This window comes from Cetorhinus maximus, chromosome 13 (genome assembly GCF_964194155.1).
Source record: "Cetorhinus maximus chromosome 13, sCetMax3.hap1.1, whole genome shotgun sequence".
Taxonomy (NCBI): Eukaryota; Metazoa; Chordata; class Chondrichthyes; order Lamniformes; family Cetorhinidae; genus Cetorhinus; species Cetorhinus maximus.
Window position 1 is genome coordinate 118,087,516 of NC_135891.1, and position 18,158 is coordinate 118,105,673.

General features: G+C 44.5%; 1 protein-coding gene across 3 annotated transcripts in view; it reads left to right on the forward strand.

The window, feature by feature from the left end:
- The first annotated feature begins 4,790 nt into the window (after nt 1-4,790).
- Nucleotides 4,791-18,158, forward strand: part of LOC144689022 (hippocampus abundant transcript 1 protein-like) — a 63,528-nt gene continuing 50,160 nt past the window's right edge. For all 3 annotated transcript variants that reach the window (XM_078556130.1, XM_078556131.1, XM_078556132.1), the window contains exon 1: nt 4,791-4,986. In XM_078556130.1, coding sequence (XP_078412256.1) covers nt 4,906-4,986 — 81 coding nt within the window. In that variant the 5' untranslated portion in view covers nt 4,791-4,905. The remainder of the gene's footprint in view (nt 4,987-18,158) is intronic.

The following is an 18,158-nucleotide window of genomic DNA, read 5'->3' on the forward strand; positions in this document are numbered from 1 at the left end:
GAAGTTAATTAACTCCTCTATTATTCGGTGTTTTCCCTTTTAATCTCAATTACACAGATGAGTCCAATGTCAGGAATATTAATGGCTGTCATTGGGAGCCACATTTTCATGCAGGCAGTGATTACAGCTGTTAATCAGTAATAGGTTGGATTATGCAGCAAATTAATTACCAAAGCAGTAATAAAATGTCAGATTAACTTTTCACGTTTTTAACAACTTTCTTCTGAAATTCCACCTCCATTTCTGAAGACACTGACTCTCCCTGGGGTATGGGTTCCACACACACTGACTCTCCCTGGGGTACAGGTTCCACACACACTGACTCTCCCTGGGGTACGTGTTCCACACACACTGACTCTCCCTGGGATATGGGTTCCACACACACTGACTCTCCCTGGGATATGGGTTCCACACACACTGACTCTCCCTGGGATATGGGTTCCACGCACACTGACTCTCCCTGGGATACGGGTTCCGCACACTGACTCTCACTGGGGTACTGGTTCCATACACACTGACTCTCACTGGGGTACTGGTTCCATACACACTGAATCTCACTTGGGTACTGGTTCCATACACACTGACTCTCACTTGGGTACTGGTTCCATACACACTGACTCTCACTTGGGTACTGGTTCCATACACACTGACTCTCACTGGGGTACTGGTTCCATACACACTGACTCTCACTGGGGTACTGGTTCCATACACACTGACTCTCACTCGGGTACTGGTTCCATACACACTGACTCTCACTGGGGAACTGGTTCCATACACACTGACTCTCACTGGGGTACTGGTTCCATACACACTGACTCTCACTGGGGTACTGGTTCCACGCACACTAACTCTCCCTGGGGTATGGGTTCCACACACGCACTGGTTCTCACTGCTGTACAGGTTCTGCACACTGACTCTCACTGAGGTACGGATTCCAAGTATCCATTCTTCTTGTGTAAGCATAATGAGGGACAATCAACAGGCTTTTTAAAGATTCATTCACGGGATGAGGTCTTCGCTGGCTGGGCCAGCATTTATTGCCCATCCCCAGTAGCCCTTGAGAAGGTGGTGGTGAGCTGCCTTGTTGAACCGCTGCAGTCCATGTGGTGTAGGTACACCCACAGTGCTGTTAGGAAGGGAGTTCCTGAATTTTCACCCAGTGACAATGAAGGAATGATGATATAGTTCTGAGTCAGGATGGTGAGTGGCTAGGAGGCTTATCTTTTACTGATGTGCTGGAGTCCCCCATCATTGAGGGTGGGGATGTTTGTGGAGCTTCCTCCTCCAGTGAGTTAATTATCCACCACCATTCACGACTGGAAGTGGCAGGACTGCAAGTTTAGATCTGATCTGTTGGTTGTGGAATCACTTAGCTCTGTCTAGCATTTGCTGCTTATGCTGTTTGGCCTGCAAGTAGTCCTATGCTGTAACTTCACCAAGTTGACACGTCATTTTTAGGTATGCCTGGTGCTGCTCTTGACATGCCCTCCTGTACTCTTCATTGAACCTGGGTTGATCCCCTGGTTTGGTGGTAATGGTAGAGTGGGGGATCTGCCAGGTCATAAGTTGACAGATTGTGGTTCAGTACAATTCCGCTGCTGCTGATGGCCCATTGCACCTCATGGTTGCCCGGTCTTAAGTTGCTAGATCTGTTCAGAATCTGTACCATTTAGCATGGTGCTCGCAAGAGTTTATTATCAAGTATGTGCGTTCATGCTGTTTTCCCTTTTCTTTATCACAGGAATGCTTGTACAACTAAAGAGTTGCAATCTGATGCAGATCAGTGCTGCCTACAGATTGGAGGCGTGAGAATCTCACCTGTATAATTCACAACATCTGGTGGATGCATTTACGAGGTTACCTGCTTGATATATAAATGATGTTTTTGGCTCGGTTTGAGAAACTTATTTGTAGACATAGTAGTTAAGTTAAACAATCACATTTAAGAGCTTCTTAAATAAGTATTTGAAAAAGAAAACATTTAAAATGAAATGGGGAAAGGGCAGGGGAATGGTGTCTTGTGTGTGTTATAATGAAATAAAAGGCCCCAATTACTCATAAGGGATTGTGCAATCATGTTCTGGGTTCATTTATTAACTCTAGGCACATGTGAATATTTATACATGGATAGAAAGCTTGAGAGTATCAGAGCTGCAGGGCTGTGTGCTCCATATCCTGCTCCAGGCAGAAGTGAAACTGTGCCTGGATCACATGTCACACTTCACCTAAAGTGTTGGCATACTGCTATACCTTCAAAGCATATTACAACAATGGAAATAAGGTTCATCACAAATCTTGCACAGACGTAATGGCGCAATCGGGGATTTGGAGGTTTCAGGGGATAAGGCTTGGTGAATATCTCTTTCATTGAGTTGACAAAGAAGTGATTGGCCTGAGTTGGCACAAGGATCATTCAATTTGATTTTAAAAATATAAGAACAGGAGGAAGCTATTTAGACCCTCGAGTCTATTCCGCCATTCAATGAGGTCATGGCCAACCAATGACCTAACTTCATATATCCGCCCTCATCCTATAGACCTTAAAACCGTTGCTTGACAAAAATCTATTCATCCCAGTTGTAAAGTTAACCACTGATTTAGTATCAATTGCTGTTTGCAGAAGAGTTCCAAAGTTCTACCACGTTTAAAAATGCTTCCCAATTTCACTTATGAAAGATCCGACTCTAATATTTAGGCTATGTTGCCTAGTCCTAGATTTCCAACCAGCAGAAATTGTTTCTACCTACCCTATTTTAACATCTTGAAAATTTCAACTTCTCCGTAAATAGACAGTTTGCTGTGAATTATGCCATAAGTCCTTCAGTGCCTCTAACTCATCAGGTGACATAGTGGTGTCCATAATAACCCAAGGAAGGATGTGCTTGGTTGAAAGGATTGCAACAAAGGTTCACTAGATTGATTCCTGCGATCAGGGACTTGTTCTATGAGAAGAGATTGAGTGAGTGAAATGGGACTATGCTCTTTGAAATTTAGAAGAATGAGAGGGGATCTTATTGAAACGTTTAATACTCTTAGAGGGCTGGACAGCATAGATGCTGAGAGGCTTTTAATCCCGGCAGGAGAGTCTAGAATAGGGCTATAGTCTCAGAATAGGGGGTCGGCCAGCTAGGGCTGAGTGGAGGAGAAATTCTTTTCACTGAGGGTTGTGAATCTTTGGAATTCTCAACCCCCTAGACCTGTGGATGCTCAGTCATTCTCCAAGCACAATTGATGGAGGAATTATCTAACCATCCTCATGCTAACAGGGAAAAGTTGTGTTTTATGCAGCCCTCTCTTTAAATAAACTGTTTTCTATGAGTCCTACTATAAGCCCCATTCTGCCTTCAAATCACTGGCTGACACAGTGATGTCAATAGTCACACTGATATTGATGTGCCCTTCAGTTGAATAAAACAATAGCTCAGAAAATAAACTGAGGCTAAATGGTATTTGAGGAAGAGTACCAAACAACATAGGAGGAGATAGTTTAGGGGCAATTACTTTATAGATGTGGTTTGTAGAATTAACAACTGGTTCAGTTGTGGAAAGGCATCTTGGACTTATGTCTGGCTTACCAATCTTCCTTGGCAGTTAGTTTGACAGCTTTTCCATAGCTTGTCCCATTGGTTAATCCCCACATGAGCAAATAGTTCCAATCACACTTACCCCAACCTGTTTCCATATTCCTTCAACCACTTTTATCTTCATCCATCTTTACAATCTAATTTTGGCATTGTTTCTGTTTTAACTACTAACCTTGGACGTGAATACAGGAAAGCCTCACAACACTCCCTCTGTGTGAAGTTTCTCTTGCTCTGTCCTAAATCTCTTACATTTAACCTTGTAGCTGAGACCCCTTGTTCTTAACCCCTGCACAAACAGAAATCAGTTTGCTTCTATCTCCTTAATGGCACACTCGATATTATTTCTGGTGGTAGCACTGGACTTATTTTACATGCCATTCTGGCCATGCCTGGGTGCATGGATGTCATGAGACACCTAGCAAAAGGTAGCTTTGGTCTGCCATTCTTCAGTTTCTGTCAAACAAGGCTGGCACAGAAAGATGCCTCAAATAGACACAATGTAAGAGCTGTTGAGGGAGCAGACATGCACCAGTGTGAGTCGGTACTGGTGATTAGATACTGGTCACACACAGGATAAAATCTTTATCGGTTCAATTGGGCTCAGCAAAGGCTGCAAGGACCCTCAGTGCCCATGGGTGGCCTCCACTCTGTGACACACTTGTAGAATTGTCTTCTCACTGTGCCTGGTGTGTGGCAAAAGTGGCAATTCTTTTCAAAGAATCAAACATCACAGAGGCCATTCGGCCCATTGTATTTGTGGTTTGCTAGCTCTTTGAAACAGTTATTCAATCAGTCCTCTCAGATGGATGTAAAAGGTGTCAGAAAGCAGGTGACATGTCCCCAATGCCCCAGCTTTTTCCCCATTGGAAGGCTTGTCCTTTCCCAAAATGGCGGCGATATGACGTCATTGTTTAATGACGTACCATTGTCGTTGCCCGCTTACTTTCCTGTCCAGGGGCGCTGGGCCGGTTCTCGGTGATTGATTGACGTCGTTGCTGACCAATTAGCATCTGAGAAGTTAGGCCTAGCCATGGCATTGCGTGATTGGCGCGGACCAATAGAAGTGAAAGAGGGCGGGGTCGTAGCGGCAGGTAGGTGGGGTTAGGGCAGCGTGCCAGCAGGTTAGGTTAGGTTGCGGCACGCACGTAGGGGCCGGGAGCTGTGTGTGTGAACGCGGCTCGCGATTGGACGACCGGCGAGGTTTGGTTGAGGCAGCGGCTGTCTTCGGAAAATGGCGGCCGGGGTGTTTGGCGCCCGTCCGCTCCGGCCGTTTCTATGGCGATGAGGCGGGTCGGGCCGGCTCGGGCCTCGTGAGCGAAAAATGACCCAAGGGAAGAAAAAGAAGCGGCTGAACCGCAGCGTCCTGCTGGCCAAGAAAATCATCATCAAGGACGGAGGCACGGTAAGGATCAGGGTGTGGAGGGGCGGCGACACCTGGGGGAGGCCCGAGAGGGGATATCGGAGGTGCGGGGTGAGACACGGGCGAGGGGGTGGAGGAAATTCGGCGGGGGGGGAGATGTTTGTGGTGGCAGTGGGATAGGATATTTTGGGAAATGGTGAAGGTGGGATATATATTTTAGGGGTAATAGAGGAGGTGGGTTATGTTGGTGTCTGAGTAGAGGGTATGAGGTATTTTTGAGCTGTTTGGTAGGAACGGGGTATATAAGAACCTGAATTGGGAGGTCGACATATGCTTTGGGGGGAGCAGTGGAGTGAGTGAATATTTGGGTGGGGAGTTAAAGGGGATGGGATATCTTAGAAGTTGATGGAGGAGGTGGGATATAATGTGGGGCCAAAGAGGAGAGGTTGGGGTGTGTAGGGGCTAGATAGGAGGTGGGGTATGCTTGTGGGTGGAGGGGAGTGGAATCTGTTAAAGAAGATGGATTTTTTTGGTGGAGGAGTATATTGGGGAGGAGGAGTATTGGGTTGTGTGCAGAGTCTCAATTGGATGAGTGAGATCGTGGGAGTTGGTGATAGTGAGTAGGATTTTTTTGGGGGGTGGTGAAGGGGTGAGATATATTTTGTGATTGTGGAAGTTGGATATATTGGTGCCTGATTGGAGTGTGAGAGGTATTTGGGAACTGAAAAGGAGGGATGAGGTATAAGGGTCATATTTAGAGGTTTGGCATTTGTTGGGGGATAGTAGACTGGATGGGTTGTTTTGGTTGGTGTTGAAGGTCATGTGATATATATTGCACTCCGCCTACCTATCCATAAAATATCAATCGCAGAGGGAGTGTGGTATCTAAGGGCTGGAGTAGAGTTCGTACTGGAAGCTACCACAGCTAATAAAGTTTTTAGAGTTGGGGCTGCAAGTGCTGAGGGTGTGGGATAGGTGGTGGAATGGGGCAAGTCAAGTGAAGACAACAAAGGAATAGAAATGAGTAACAGTGGTCAAAGAGAGTGGAGGTCATGAGGCAAGTGCAGGGAGCTGAGGCAGACAATGAAGACACTGAAAAAGTAAGGATATGGTTGCACCCAAAGGGACTGAGGGGGTAAAGATGGCACAAAGAACTAGGCAAAGGTGGCTTTTGAAGATGAAGGTAGGCTGAGAAGTAGCAAGCAAAGGAATATGGGGAAGGCCAGGCCAGAGTGTGTAAATGAACTGAGAGGTTGAGCTGGTAACAATGCATATGAATTTGGAATGAGGGGTACAGAGAAATGAGTATGTGGGTTTGGTGGAGAATGAGCATAAGAAAGTACATTGGTGGACTTGGTACAAAAACAAAAATTGCTGGAAAAACTCAGGCCTGACAGCATCTGTGGAGAGAAAGAATTAACGTTTCAAGTCCAGATGGCTTCTTTAGAACTAAAGAGAAGTAGAAATGTGGTGAAATATAAGGGGGGGTGGGACAGATGAAGCTGGATAGAAGGCCAGTGATAGGTGGAGGCAAAGGAGAGATTGCAAAAGATGTCATAAACAAAAGGTCGAAGGAGTGTTGATGGTGGTGATACTGGCTAAAGGAGGTGCTAATGGTGACATTAAGAGTAGAAAGCAGAATGAGCCAGTGACAGATGGCCCTAGTGGGTGTGTGGTGGGGGGAGGGGACGGTGTTGGAGCAAGGATCAAAATAGGCTAAAAGGTGGGGATAAAGCAATGAATGGAAATAAATTTTAAAAATAATAATAGAAATAGGTGGAGGGGAAATGTATATATAAAAATTAAAAAATAAATATTTGAAAAAAGGGGATCAAAAAGGAGTGAGGATGGAGGAGAGAGTTCATGATTTGAAGTTGTTGAACTCAATGTTAAATCCGGAAGGCTGTATAGTGCCTAATTGGAAGATGAGGTGCTGTTCCTCCAGTTTGCGTTGAGCTTCACTGGAACACTGCAGCAGGCCAAGGCATGAGAGCAGGGTGGTGTGTTGAAATGGCAAGCGACAGGAAGGTCTGGGTCATGCTTGCAGACAGACCGAAGGTGTTCCAAATGCAGACCGCTTTGCGGAACACCTTCGGTCTGTCCGCAAACATGACTCAGACCTTCCTGCCGCTTGCTATTTCAACACCCCATCCTGCTCTCATGCCCACATGTCCGTCCTTGGCCTGCTGCAATGTTCCAGTGAAGCTCAACACAAACTGGAGGAACAGCACCTCATCTTCTGATTAGGCACTATACAGCCTTCCGGACTTAACATTGAGTTCAACAACTTCAGATCATGAACTCGCTCCAATAACTTCAGTTCCTTTACCATGTGTACCATTATCTTTAAGAACTCAAAGTCTTACTGTTCTTTTTATAGCTAAACATCTCCTTCAGCTCTATGCTCTTTATCTCTTGTAAGCCTACTAGATTTTGGCTTGTTAATTTTGTGGTTTGCATATTCCATCATGTTAGTGAGGGTGGTTGCACATAGTAGCTCATTAACTTTTGACTTTGTGGAGAACACTGTTCAGTGTGTTTGGAAATTGCACTTAGGAATGTTTGATTCCTGCTGTTTGGAATTTTGTGATCTAAAAAGAATGATATTCACTTATATGTAGTAGTGCCTTCCATAACCTCAGGACATCGCAAAGCAATTTACAGCTAATGAAGTACCCTTGTAATGTAGAAATCGCAGCAGCCAATATGTATATAGCAAGCTGCTACAAACAACAATGACTATACACTGTTTTAAAGATGTTGATTGAGTGATTAGATATTGACCAGGGCACTGAGGAAGTCTCCCCTGTTCTTTGAACAGGGCCATATTTTGCATCCACCTGAGAGGACAGACAGAACCACAGTTTAATGTTTTGTTGGAAAGAAGTATTACACAGCAGGCTGTGGCCTGGTATGTGCTGCCTGAAAGGATGATGGCAGCAGAGTCAGTAATAACTTTTGAAAACAGAGTTAGATAAATAGTTGAAGGAGAAAAATTAACAGGCCTGTGGGGAAAGCAGGAGAGTGAGGTTAACTGGATTGCTCTGTCAAAGAGTCGGCACACTGAATTGCACAGCCACCTCCTGTACTGTACCATTCTATGATTCTAGTCTTGTCTGAGAGCTGGATAACCTGACCAGTGATGACTCTAAGAGCCTGGTTGTAAATAGTTTTGTGTCAGGATCTACTACTAGAATTGCCAACTCAGGTTGCATTGTTTAATAAGAGCAAAGGAGGATATGCTGATCAGGTGGGAGGAGGCTCATGTGGAGCACCTATACTGGCATAGACCAGTTGAGTGGAATGGCCTGTTTCTGTGCTGTTCAAACTATATATTGCATTTCTGATGTGGAATATATATTTAAAGAAAACTAAGGTTATAAAGTACTGAAATTAAACATGCTAAGTGCTGGAAGCACCCAGCTGAGGCAGCATTGAAAAAAATACTGTTTTTATTTGTAATAGTACCATTTTATAATAGGAAAAAGGAAGCAATGCTGTAGAAATAATTTTTTCTCATCCTGTAGGGTGACGTATTTGGCCTCTATCTCCCAACAGTGGCATGATTAAACTTTCAATGTAAAATATTCCACATTTTCCTGCACCACTCAGCCTCCATAATAACTAATAAACTTGGAAGGAAACACCTAGGCTAGTAGATCTGGTAACACCTGTGGAGAGAGAAACGGTTAAGGTTTCAAGTCTTTATGACTCTTCTTCGGAAGAAGAGTTATACCGATTCAAAACTTTAACTCTGTTTCTCTCTCCACAAATGTTGCCAGAACTGAGTTTTTCCAGCATTTTCTGTTTTATTTCAAATTTCCAGCATCCGCAGTATTTTGCTTTCTACCTAGCTAGTAGATGTGTTTTGGACCTGCTTGTCCCCCTATTTTGCACCATGGTTCCAAACTGAGAAGCCTTTTTAGTGGTGTCATAGATGAGTTCAGTCACTGTATGGATTAGCAGTAAACCAACAGGGCTGCATTTGTGTTGGTTGCTAATGACAAGGAATTTCCACAAGCAGGATTCACTACTGACCCAATCTAGTCTTCAGTCTATATACCTCGTACAAGGTTGCAACTTATTTTCTCTCTCTCTTCCAATTAAAGATCAAACAATTAAAGGGAATTCTGATAAGGCTGATGGTCTTTGTCTATCTGAGGTTGTTTTTAACATTGTAGTTTAGACAATTCTGTACTATCAGTGTAAAGGGATTCAGTTAATATTAGCATAGATGAGGTTATTCATGTGGTGTGTTGCAGTTTTGTCATATCAGTTCCACAACCTGTCCAGTTGAATATTCCAACAATCTCTTCATCACGCTTGAACAAAAAGATGCGTAATGAATTAAGCGACAGGAAAAGTTCAAGTACATTAAAATTGTTGTGAAAGGGCCATGTTGATGAGACCCCCTCTGTGTTGGGAAATTCAAATATTTAGTTGCTCCATTGGGATCAGGTAGGGGAACAGAAATCTTTTATTTTGGGTGGTGGTGAAGAGGGATGTGGGGTGCAGGAATTGCCACTGATTTAGAAACAAACCGGACACACTCAACAAGTTGGAACCTGTGATAAAAACAAAAAGCTAAAAGCTACTGTGGATGCTGGAAATCCAAAACAAAAACAGAATTACCTGGAAAAACTCAGCAGGTCTGGCAGCATCGGTGGAGAAGAAATCAGTTGACGTTTCGAGTTCTCATGACCCTTTGGCAGAGGGCTCTGCCGAAGGGTCATGAGGACTCGAAACGTCAACTGATTTCTTCTCCACCGATGCTGCCAGACCTGCTGAGTTTTTCCAGGTAATTCTGTTTTTGTTTTAAGTTGGAACCTGTTTCTGCTGTTGATGTTGCTGCACAGCATGGAGTGATGCTTTGCTTCATCTTGCTTTAGATGTTGGGTAAAATTGCCTCATTGTTGCTGGTACTGTACTCTCTCATTTACTCCAGATATCGGGTTCAGTTTAAAAATATCTATCCATTTGTTTTACTTAATCTATTCGTTCTGGGTGCCGGCATTACCCTGCCCTGCATTGCTTCTTGAGAATGTGATGGTGGTGAGCTGCTCAAGTCCGTGTGGTTTAAGCACACCCACAGTGCTGTTATATAGGGAGATCTAGGATTTTAACATAGCTATGATGAAGGAATGGCTGAGGTATATACAAACCAAGATGATGGACTTGGAGTTTATGTTCCCATGAAGCTCCAATGCCCTCATTGTTCCAGTGGTGGAGGTTGTGGGATTGGGAGGGGGCTGTTTTAAGTTACTTGGCCTAAATTCTGCAAAAAGCAGTACATCACAGTCCCGCCTTTTGATAGATTTATAAAACAACCTGGCTATGCTCCATTACTGTGGACAGTATATTGCAAAACCATGAACTTCATGCAAAAACACCAATAACTTCCACATTTACATTGATGGCACACAACCAGACTTCACCACTATCTCTCTGCACCCCTTCACTGTCTGATTTGTCCAACATCTAGACCCAGGTGAGGTGAAATTTCCTCTAGCTAAATATTGGGAAGACCAAAATCATTGCCTTCAGACCTGTCACAAACTCAATTCTCTAGCCACCGACTGTACCCCCCCACCTCTCTTGCCACTATGAGGTTGAAGCAGACTATTTTACTCTGAACTGAGCTTTCATCCATACACCGCTCCATTGCCAAGACCATCTACTTCCACCTCTGTAACTGCCAGCCTCCATCCATCCTTCAGCTCATCTGCAGAAACCCTCAGCTATGCCTTTTTTTAACCTCTAGTATTGACTACTTCAGTGTTGTCCTAGCTGGCCTCCCATCTTCCACAGTCCATAAACTTGAACTTATCCAAAATCCTACTGCCTGTATCCGCATCACCCCATTGCTTACTGAATGGCATTGGCCCCTGCTTAAGTAACCTCTCAAGATTTTCTTTTCTAGTCTTTCAAATTCCTCTATAGCCTTGCCCCTCCTTATCTCAAAACCACCTCCAGTGTGCCTTCAAGTTCTCCACAGTCCTTCAGTTTTGTTCTCTCGGGCCTCCTTAGTTTTCATGGCTCCACCATTGGTGACTTCAGCTTTCTAGACCCTAAGCTGTGGAATTTACTCTGTAAATCTCTCTACCTCCCTGCTCCTTTGAGGTGCTCCTTTGAGACACTCCTTAAAAAGCTCCTTAACCAAATTTTTTTTATCACCCATGCTAATATCTCCTCATGTGGTTCTGTGTCAAATTATTTTTGATAATGTTGCTGTGAGGAGCCTTGGAATTTTTTGCTACATTAAAGATGCCATATAAATACAAATTGTTATGCGTTGAGGGGCTTAGGAATATGACAAGCAGCTTACATGGTCACCTTAAGCTCCACAAGGATATTTCCACACTAGTAAACTGTCCGTACCCACACCCAACTGTCCCTTTAAAGGCTTTGTTCTTGAATTCTGCCTGAGACCCATTCAAGCACTAGGAGGCACAAGATGATAGTGGTGGGAGTGGGGGGGTGGTTGCAGGCAGGAAAGTGGAATTAAGGCACAGTCAAATCAGCCATCATATTGAATGATGGAGCAGTTTCGAGGGGCTTAATGGCCTACTGCTCCTATTTCTTATGACCTTAGTATTATAATGGCCCTGCATAAGTGTACACATTTCTGGAATGACAAGGGCCTTTGGCCAAACAGTCCTACTTCCTTTTAATTGATCAAGCATAATACCTAATTTCCTCTCCAAAAATTAACTAATTATCTATTGAGCCAAGTTGCACTGTCTGCTTCAATAGATTTCCTAGTTATCTATTCAGTAAATCTTCCTGGCACCGATTATTCTGAGGTTTCCGACTTTTTGAAAAACAAATTTTTCCCCTTCATGGGAAACAACTTGACTTGCTTTGCTTTATCAATTCCTTTCCTAACCTTGAAAATCTTAGCTCACATCAAAGCTTCCCTTTTACAAGGAAAATCCCCAACCACCACTACTCTCCTCCGTCTGGCTGAACTTGTTCTCACACTGAACAATTTCTCCTTTAACTCTTCTCACTTCCTCCAAATAAAAGGTGTGGCTATGGGTACCCGCATGGGCCCCAGCTATGCCTGTCTCTTTATGGGGTATGTGGAACATTCCTTGTTCCAGTCCTACTCCGGCCCCCTCCCACAACTCTTTCTCCGGTACATCGATGATTACTTCGGTGCTGCTTCATGCTCTCGTCGGGACCTGGAAAAATTTATTAATTTTGCTTCCAATCTCCACCCCTCCATCATTTTCACATGGTCCATCTCTGACACTTCTCTTCCCTTCCTTGACCTCTCTGTCTCAATTTCTGATGATAGACTGTCCACCAATATCCATTACAAGCCTACCGACTCCCACAGCTACCTCGACTACAGCTCCTCACACCCCGCTTCTTGTAAAGACTCCATCCCATTCTCTCAGTTCCTTCGCCTCCGTCGCATCTGTTCTGATGACGCTACCTTCAAAAACAGCTCCTCTGACATGTCCTCCTTCTTCCTTAACCGAGGTTTTCCATCCACGGTCGTTGACAGGGCCCTCAACCGTGTCCGGCCCATATCCCGCGCATCCTCCCTCACGCCTTCTCCTCCTTCCCAGAAACATGACAGGGTCCCCCTTGTCCTCACTTATCACCCCACCAGCCTCCGCATTCAAAGGATCATCCTCAGCCATTTCCGCCAACTCCAGCATGATGCCACCACCAAACACATCTTCCCTTCACCCCCCCCGACGGCATTCCGTAGGGATCGTTCCCTCCGGGACACCCTGGTCCACTCCTCCATCACCCCCTACTCCTCAACCCCCACTTATGGCACCTCCCCATGCCCACGCAGAAGATGCAACACCTGCCCCTTCACTTCCTCTCTCCTCACCGTCCAAGGGCCCAAACACTCCTTTCAAGTGAAGCAGCATTTCACTTGCATTTCCCCTAACTTAGTCTACTGCATTCGTTGTTCCCAATGCGGTCTCCTCTACATTGGAGAGACCAAACGCAAACTGGGTGACCGTTTTGCGGAACACCTGCAGTCTGTCCGCAAGAAAGACCCAAACCTCCCTGTCGCTTGCCATTTTAACACTCCAACCTGTTCTCTTGCCCACATGTCTGTCCTTGGCTTGCTGCATTGTTCCAGTGAAGCCCAACGCAAACTGGAGGAACAGCACCTCATCTTCCGACTAGGCACTTTGCAGCCTTCCGGGCTGAATATTGAATTCAACAACTTTAGATCTTAAACTCCCCCCCCCCCCTTTTTTTTTTCTTTCAATAATTTATATAGATTCTTCTTTCCCCACCTATTTCCATTATTTTTAAATCTAAAACTAAATCCTTGTTAGTCTGTCCACCCCACCCCCACTAGAGCTGTACTTTGAATATCCTGTCTTCCATTCTTAATTAGCACTTTTCTTAAACAAATATCACCACCTTCAATACCTCTTTGACCCTTTTGTCTGTGCCTATCACTGCTTATCTCCACAATCACCACACCCTCAACGTCTCTCTTCTCCCCCCCCCCACCTTAAACCAGTTTAAATTTCTCCCTTCTCCTAACTATGCTTCAGTTCTGCCGAAGGGCCATGAAGGCTCGAAACGTTAACTGATTTCTTCTCCGCCGATGCTGCCAGACCTGCTGAGTTTTTCCAGGTAATTCTGTTTTTGTTTTGGATTTCCAGCATCCGCAATAGCTTTTAGCTTTTTGTTTTTAAAACCCATTTTAGTCCTGATTCCTGGAGTTGTTATCACTTGCCTCTGCTTTCTGAAAGGTGGTGATATTTTTCCCATGATTAGGTGACTGGAATTGCATGTAGAACACTGTATGGGGTCTTGCCAATCTTTAAATCTTCACATCAGGTGCTAATATTTGCAAAGAGCCCAACCTGATTTCTCATGCTGCAGGAAACGGTCGTGACTCCACCTAGCATCTGCTGAAGTGGCTAGCGTAGATCAGGAACTAAGCGTGTTGGAATTGAACCCATGCTCTCCTGCTCAGTGTTACTTTTTGTTTTTGCACCAACTCTCAGTGCTGCCCATATGTTGAACAGCCTTGAACTCCATCCTTAAAACAAGACATTTTCAAATAATATTTGCACAGCTTCAACTTTGTTTTCCATTGGAGATTCAACATCAGGGTTCTTATCTCTCTGGTCACTGGGGCTAAACTGGTAACAAGAGGGGATATATTTAAACGTGAAGCTAGGCATGCTCCAATTGACTGATATATGGCAAACAATTACAACTGTCTAAAGAGCCATGAATTTCTCTGCAAATCTCTCAACTCGACCACTGAATCTTCTTGAATCACATCTCATATCATCTAAATCACCAAGAAAGTGACTTTAACACTACAGATATTACGGTATGCCACAGCATAATAAAGAGCTCCATTTCAACCAAACTCCTACTCTGCCAATAAATTTAATAATTTTCCACACAAATGTGTTACATATGCATAATGAGTGGTAGAGACTGAATGTAAAATTCCTGAATACCAGGATTAACACTCAAGTTAGTTGTGAATTATGCAGTTGGTTTTTCCTAATCTAGACACACACTGCAAGTTAAGTGCTAAGGGAGTTCTACATTCTCAGAGGTGGTATTCTTCTGATGAAACATTAAACTAAAGCCTGCATGGGTGGACCTTAATGATTCCATGATACCATTTGAAGGGCATGAAGTTCTTCTGGTGTAAAAACAAAAAACTACTGCGGATGCTGGAAATCCAAAACAAAAACAGAGTTACCTGGAAAAACTCGTATAAGCTGGTAGCTTATATTTCACCCCTCTCCTAATATTACTCAGTTCTGTTGAAGGGTCATGAGGACTTGAAACGTCAACTCTTTTCTTCTCCGCCGATGCTGCCAGATCTGCTGAGTTTTTCCAGGTAATTCTGTTTTTGTTTAAGTTCTTCTGGTGTCCTGGTCAGCATTACTGCCTTGGCAATGTGTGTGGCAACCACCCCCCCCCCCCTCCCACCCAAACAAAGTAAAAACAGATCAACTGGTTATTCATCTCCTGTTGTGGGATCTTTCTTGTTTAGCAACTAAACAACAAAAATTGGCACTTCAAAAATCATGAATTGGCTGAGAGTTGCTTTGGGAGACTCATGTATGATATTGAAGAAGCGTAAATTTGTTACTTGCACTCTTCACCCCGCTGCACCCCCCTTCTCTCTCTCTCTCTCTCTCAAACCACCACCACCAAACCAAAATGTTATTTGAAGAGCCTTTAATGTTTCTGGAAGTTGTATTGAAGCATTATACAAAGACAATTTCTTGATTTTTTGCTTCCTTCCAGAATCATGTTTTTCATTGTGACCTAGGGTGAAGGGCCATGGATGGAATGAGTCAATAATGCCATGGTTGTATTTAAAAAGCCTGAGTTGCAGAGTTTTGAGGAAAGAGTAGGCTAGAGTAGGAAGCAATGAGGATGCAGGGAAGACTGAATATGACATGTTTGGAGCTTACAATGAACAAGAAAGTTCCAAAGAACACTGAACATTGTCATGTTCTGTCTTAGGATAATTCCTATCTTTCATACATGATTCTTGAGCCACTTACTAAGCAAGAGTAGCCAAAGTTATTTCCCCCTGCCTCAGTCATGGTTTTTTTAAATCTTGTGTCCCTTCACCCGTCTTGGCTGCAACCAAGATTAAAGAGGAGGCAGTGCCGTATTGGTATTGTCGCTGGACCAGAGACTCAGGGTAATGCTCTGGGGACCTGCCAGATGGTGAAATTTGAATTCAATAAAAATCTGAAATTAAAAGTCTAAATGATGATCCATAAACCATTGTCAATTGTTTGTTGTTAGTGGAAATCTGCTGTCCTTACCTGGTCTGGCCTACATGTGACTCCAGACCTACAGCAATATGGTTGACTCTTAACTGCCCTCTGAAATGGCCTCTCAAGTTGCAATTGTATCAATCCGCTGAAGTCTAAAATGAATGGAACCGGACGGACCCCCGGCATCAACCTAGGTACCAGAAACAACAATACCAAACTCAGCCTTGTCAACCCTTACTAACATCTGGGGCGAGTGCCAAAATTGGGAGAGCTGTCTCACAGACATAGTCATACTCACAGAATCATACCTTACAGACAATGTCCCAGACACCATCACCACCATCTCTGGGCATATCCTGCCCCAATGACAGGGCAGACTCAGCAGAGGTGGCAGTATACCTACCCATCCACCCTTAGCTGATGAATCAGTACTCCTCCATATTGAACATGGCTTGGAGGAAGCACTGAGGCTGGCATGGGTGCAGAATGTACTCTGGTTGGGGGACTTCAGTGCAAGGAAACGAAGTCCAGTTTTCACATTGAGGATACCCTCCATCGTGTTGTGTGTCGTTACCACCGTGTTAAATGGGACAGATTTTGAACAGATCTAGCAACTCAAGGCTGGGCATCCATGAGGCGCTGTGGGCCATCAGTATCAGCAGAATTGTACTCAGCTATAATCTGTAACATTATGGCCCAGCATAGCCATTACCATAACCGCTTTACCATTACCATCAAGCCAGGGGATCAACCTGGTTCAATGAAGAGTGCAGGAGGGTATGCCAGGAGCAGCACCAGGCATACCTAAGCATGAGGTGTTAACCTGGTGAAGCTACAACACAGGACTACTTGTGTGCCAAACAGCATAAGCAGCAAATGATAGACAGAGCTAAACGATTCCACAACCAACAGATCAGACCTAAGCTCTGTAGTCCTGCCAGTTGTGAATGTTAGTGGGCAATTAAACAACTCACTGGTGGAGGAGGCTCCACAAATATCCCTATCCTCAATGACGGGAGAAGCCCAGCACATCAGTGCAAAAGATAAGGCTGAAGTATCCTCAACAATCTTCAGCCAGTGGTGCGGAGTGGATGATCCATCTCGGCCCCCTCCGGAGGTCCCCAACGTCACAGATGCCAGTCTTCAGCCAATTTGATTCACTCCACGTGGTATCAAGATATGGGCCCTGACAACATTCTGGCCGTAATACTGAAGACTTGTGCTCCGGAACTAGCCAAGATGTTCCAGTACAGCTACAAGAAGTGTTACCTACCTGGCAATGTGGAAAATTGCCCAGGTATGTCCTGTACACAAGAAACAGGACAAATCCAACCTGGCCAGTTACCGCCCCATCAGCCTACTCTCGGTCATCAGTAAAGTGATGAAAAGGGTCATCAACAGTGCTATCAAGTAGCACTTACTTAGCAATAACCTGCTCATGGATGCTCAATTTGGGTTCCACCAGGGCCAGTCAGCTCCTGACCTCATTACAGCCTTGGTTCAATCATGGACAAAAGAGCTGAGCTCCCGAGGTGAGGTGAAAGTGACTGCCCTTGACATCAAGGCAGCATTTGACTGAGTTGGGCATCAAGGAGCCCTGGCAAAACTGGAGCCAGTGGGAATCAGTGGGGGGTGGGGGTCAGAGGCTAGGAATTCTGCGGTGAGTAACTTAACACCTGACTCCCCAAAGCCTGTCCACCATCTACAAGGCAAAAGTCAGGAGTGTGATGGAATATTCTCCACTTGCCTGGATGAGTGTAGCCCCAATAACATTCAAAGAAGCTTGACACCATTCAGGACAAAGCAGCCTGCTTCATTGGCACCCCATCCACAAACATTCACTCCCTCCACCACAAAGGCACAGGGTGTACCATCCAGAAGATGCACTGCAGGAATTCACCGAGTTCCCTTAGGCAACACTTCCAAACCCATGACCGCTAGCATCTAGGGCAAGAGCAGCTGATAGATGGGAACACAACCACCTGGATGTTCCTCTCCAAGCCACTCAGCATCCTGACTTGGAAATATATTGCCGTTCCTTCACTGTCGTTGAGTGAAAATCCTGGGATTCCCTCCTTAACAGCACTCTGACTGCAGCGGTTCAAGAAGGTAGCTAACTGCCACCTTCTCGAGGGCAATTGGGAATGGGCGAAAAATGCTGACCCAGTCAGCGATGCCCACATCCCATAAATTAATTTTAAAAATGACAAATTTACTTAGCCATTTCGCATTATACAAGAATGTATAATAAAAATATATAATAAAGTCAATAAATATGATTTTAAAATGGGATCTAAATTATGCCTGTGTTCCCTGGTTCAACTATTCCTTATCACCTAAGCTCAATTCATCTGAAGCCAACACCTTGATTTGCTGTTTCTTTGTTTGCCATGGGAAGTTGACTAGTGCTGCTTAAATCTTTTGAGCTTTATTTGCAAGGTTTATGCTGATGTGCATACT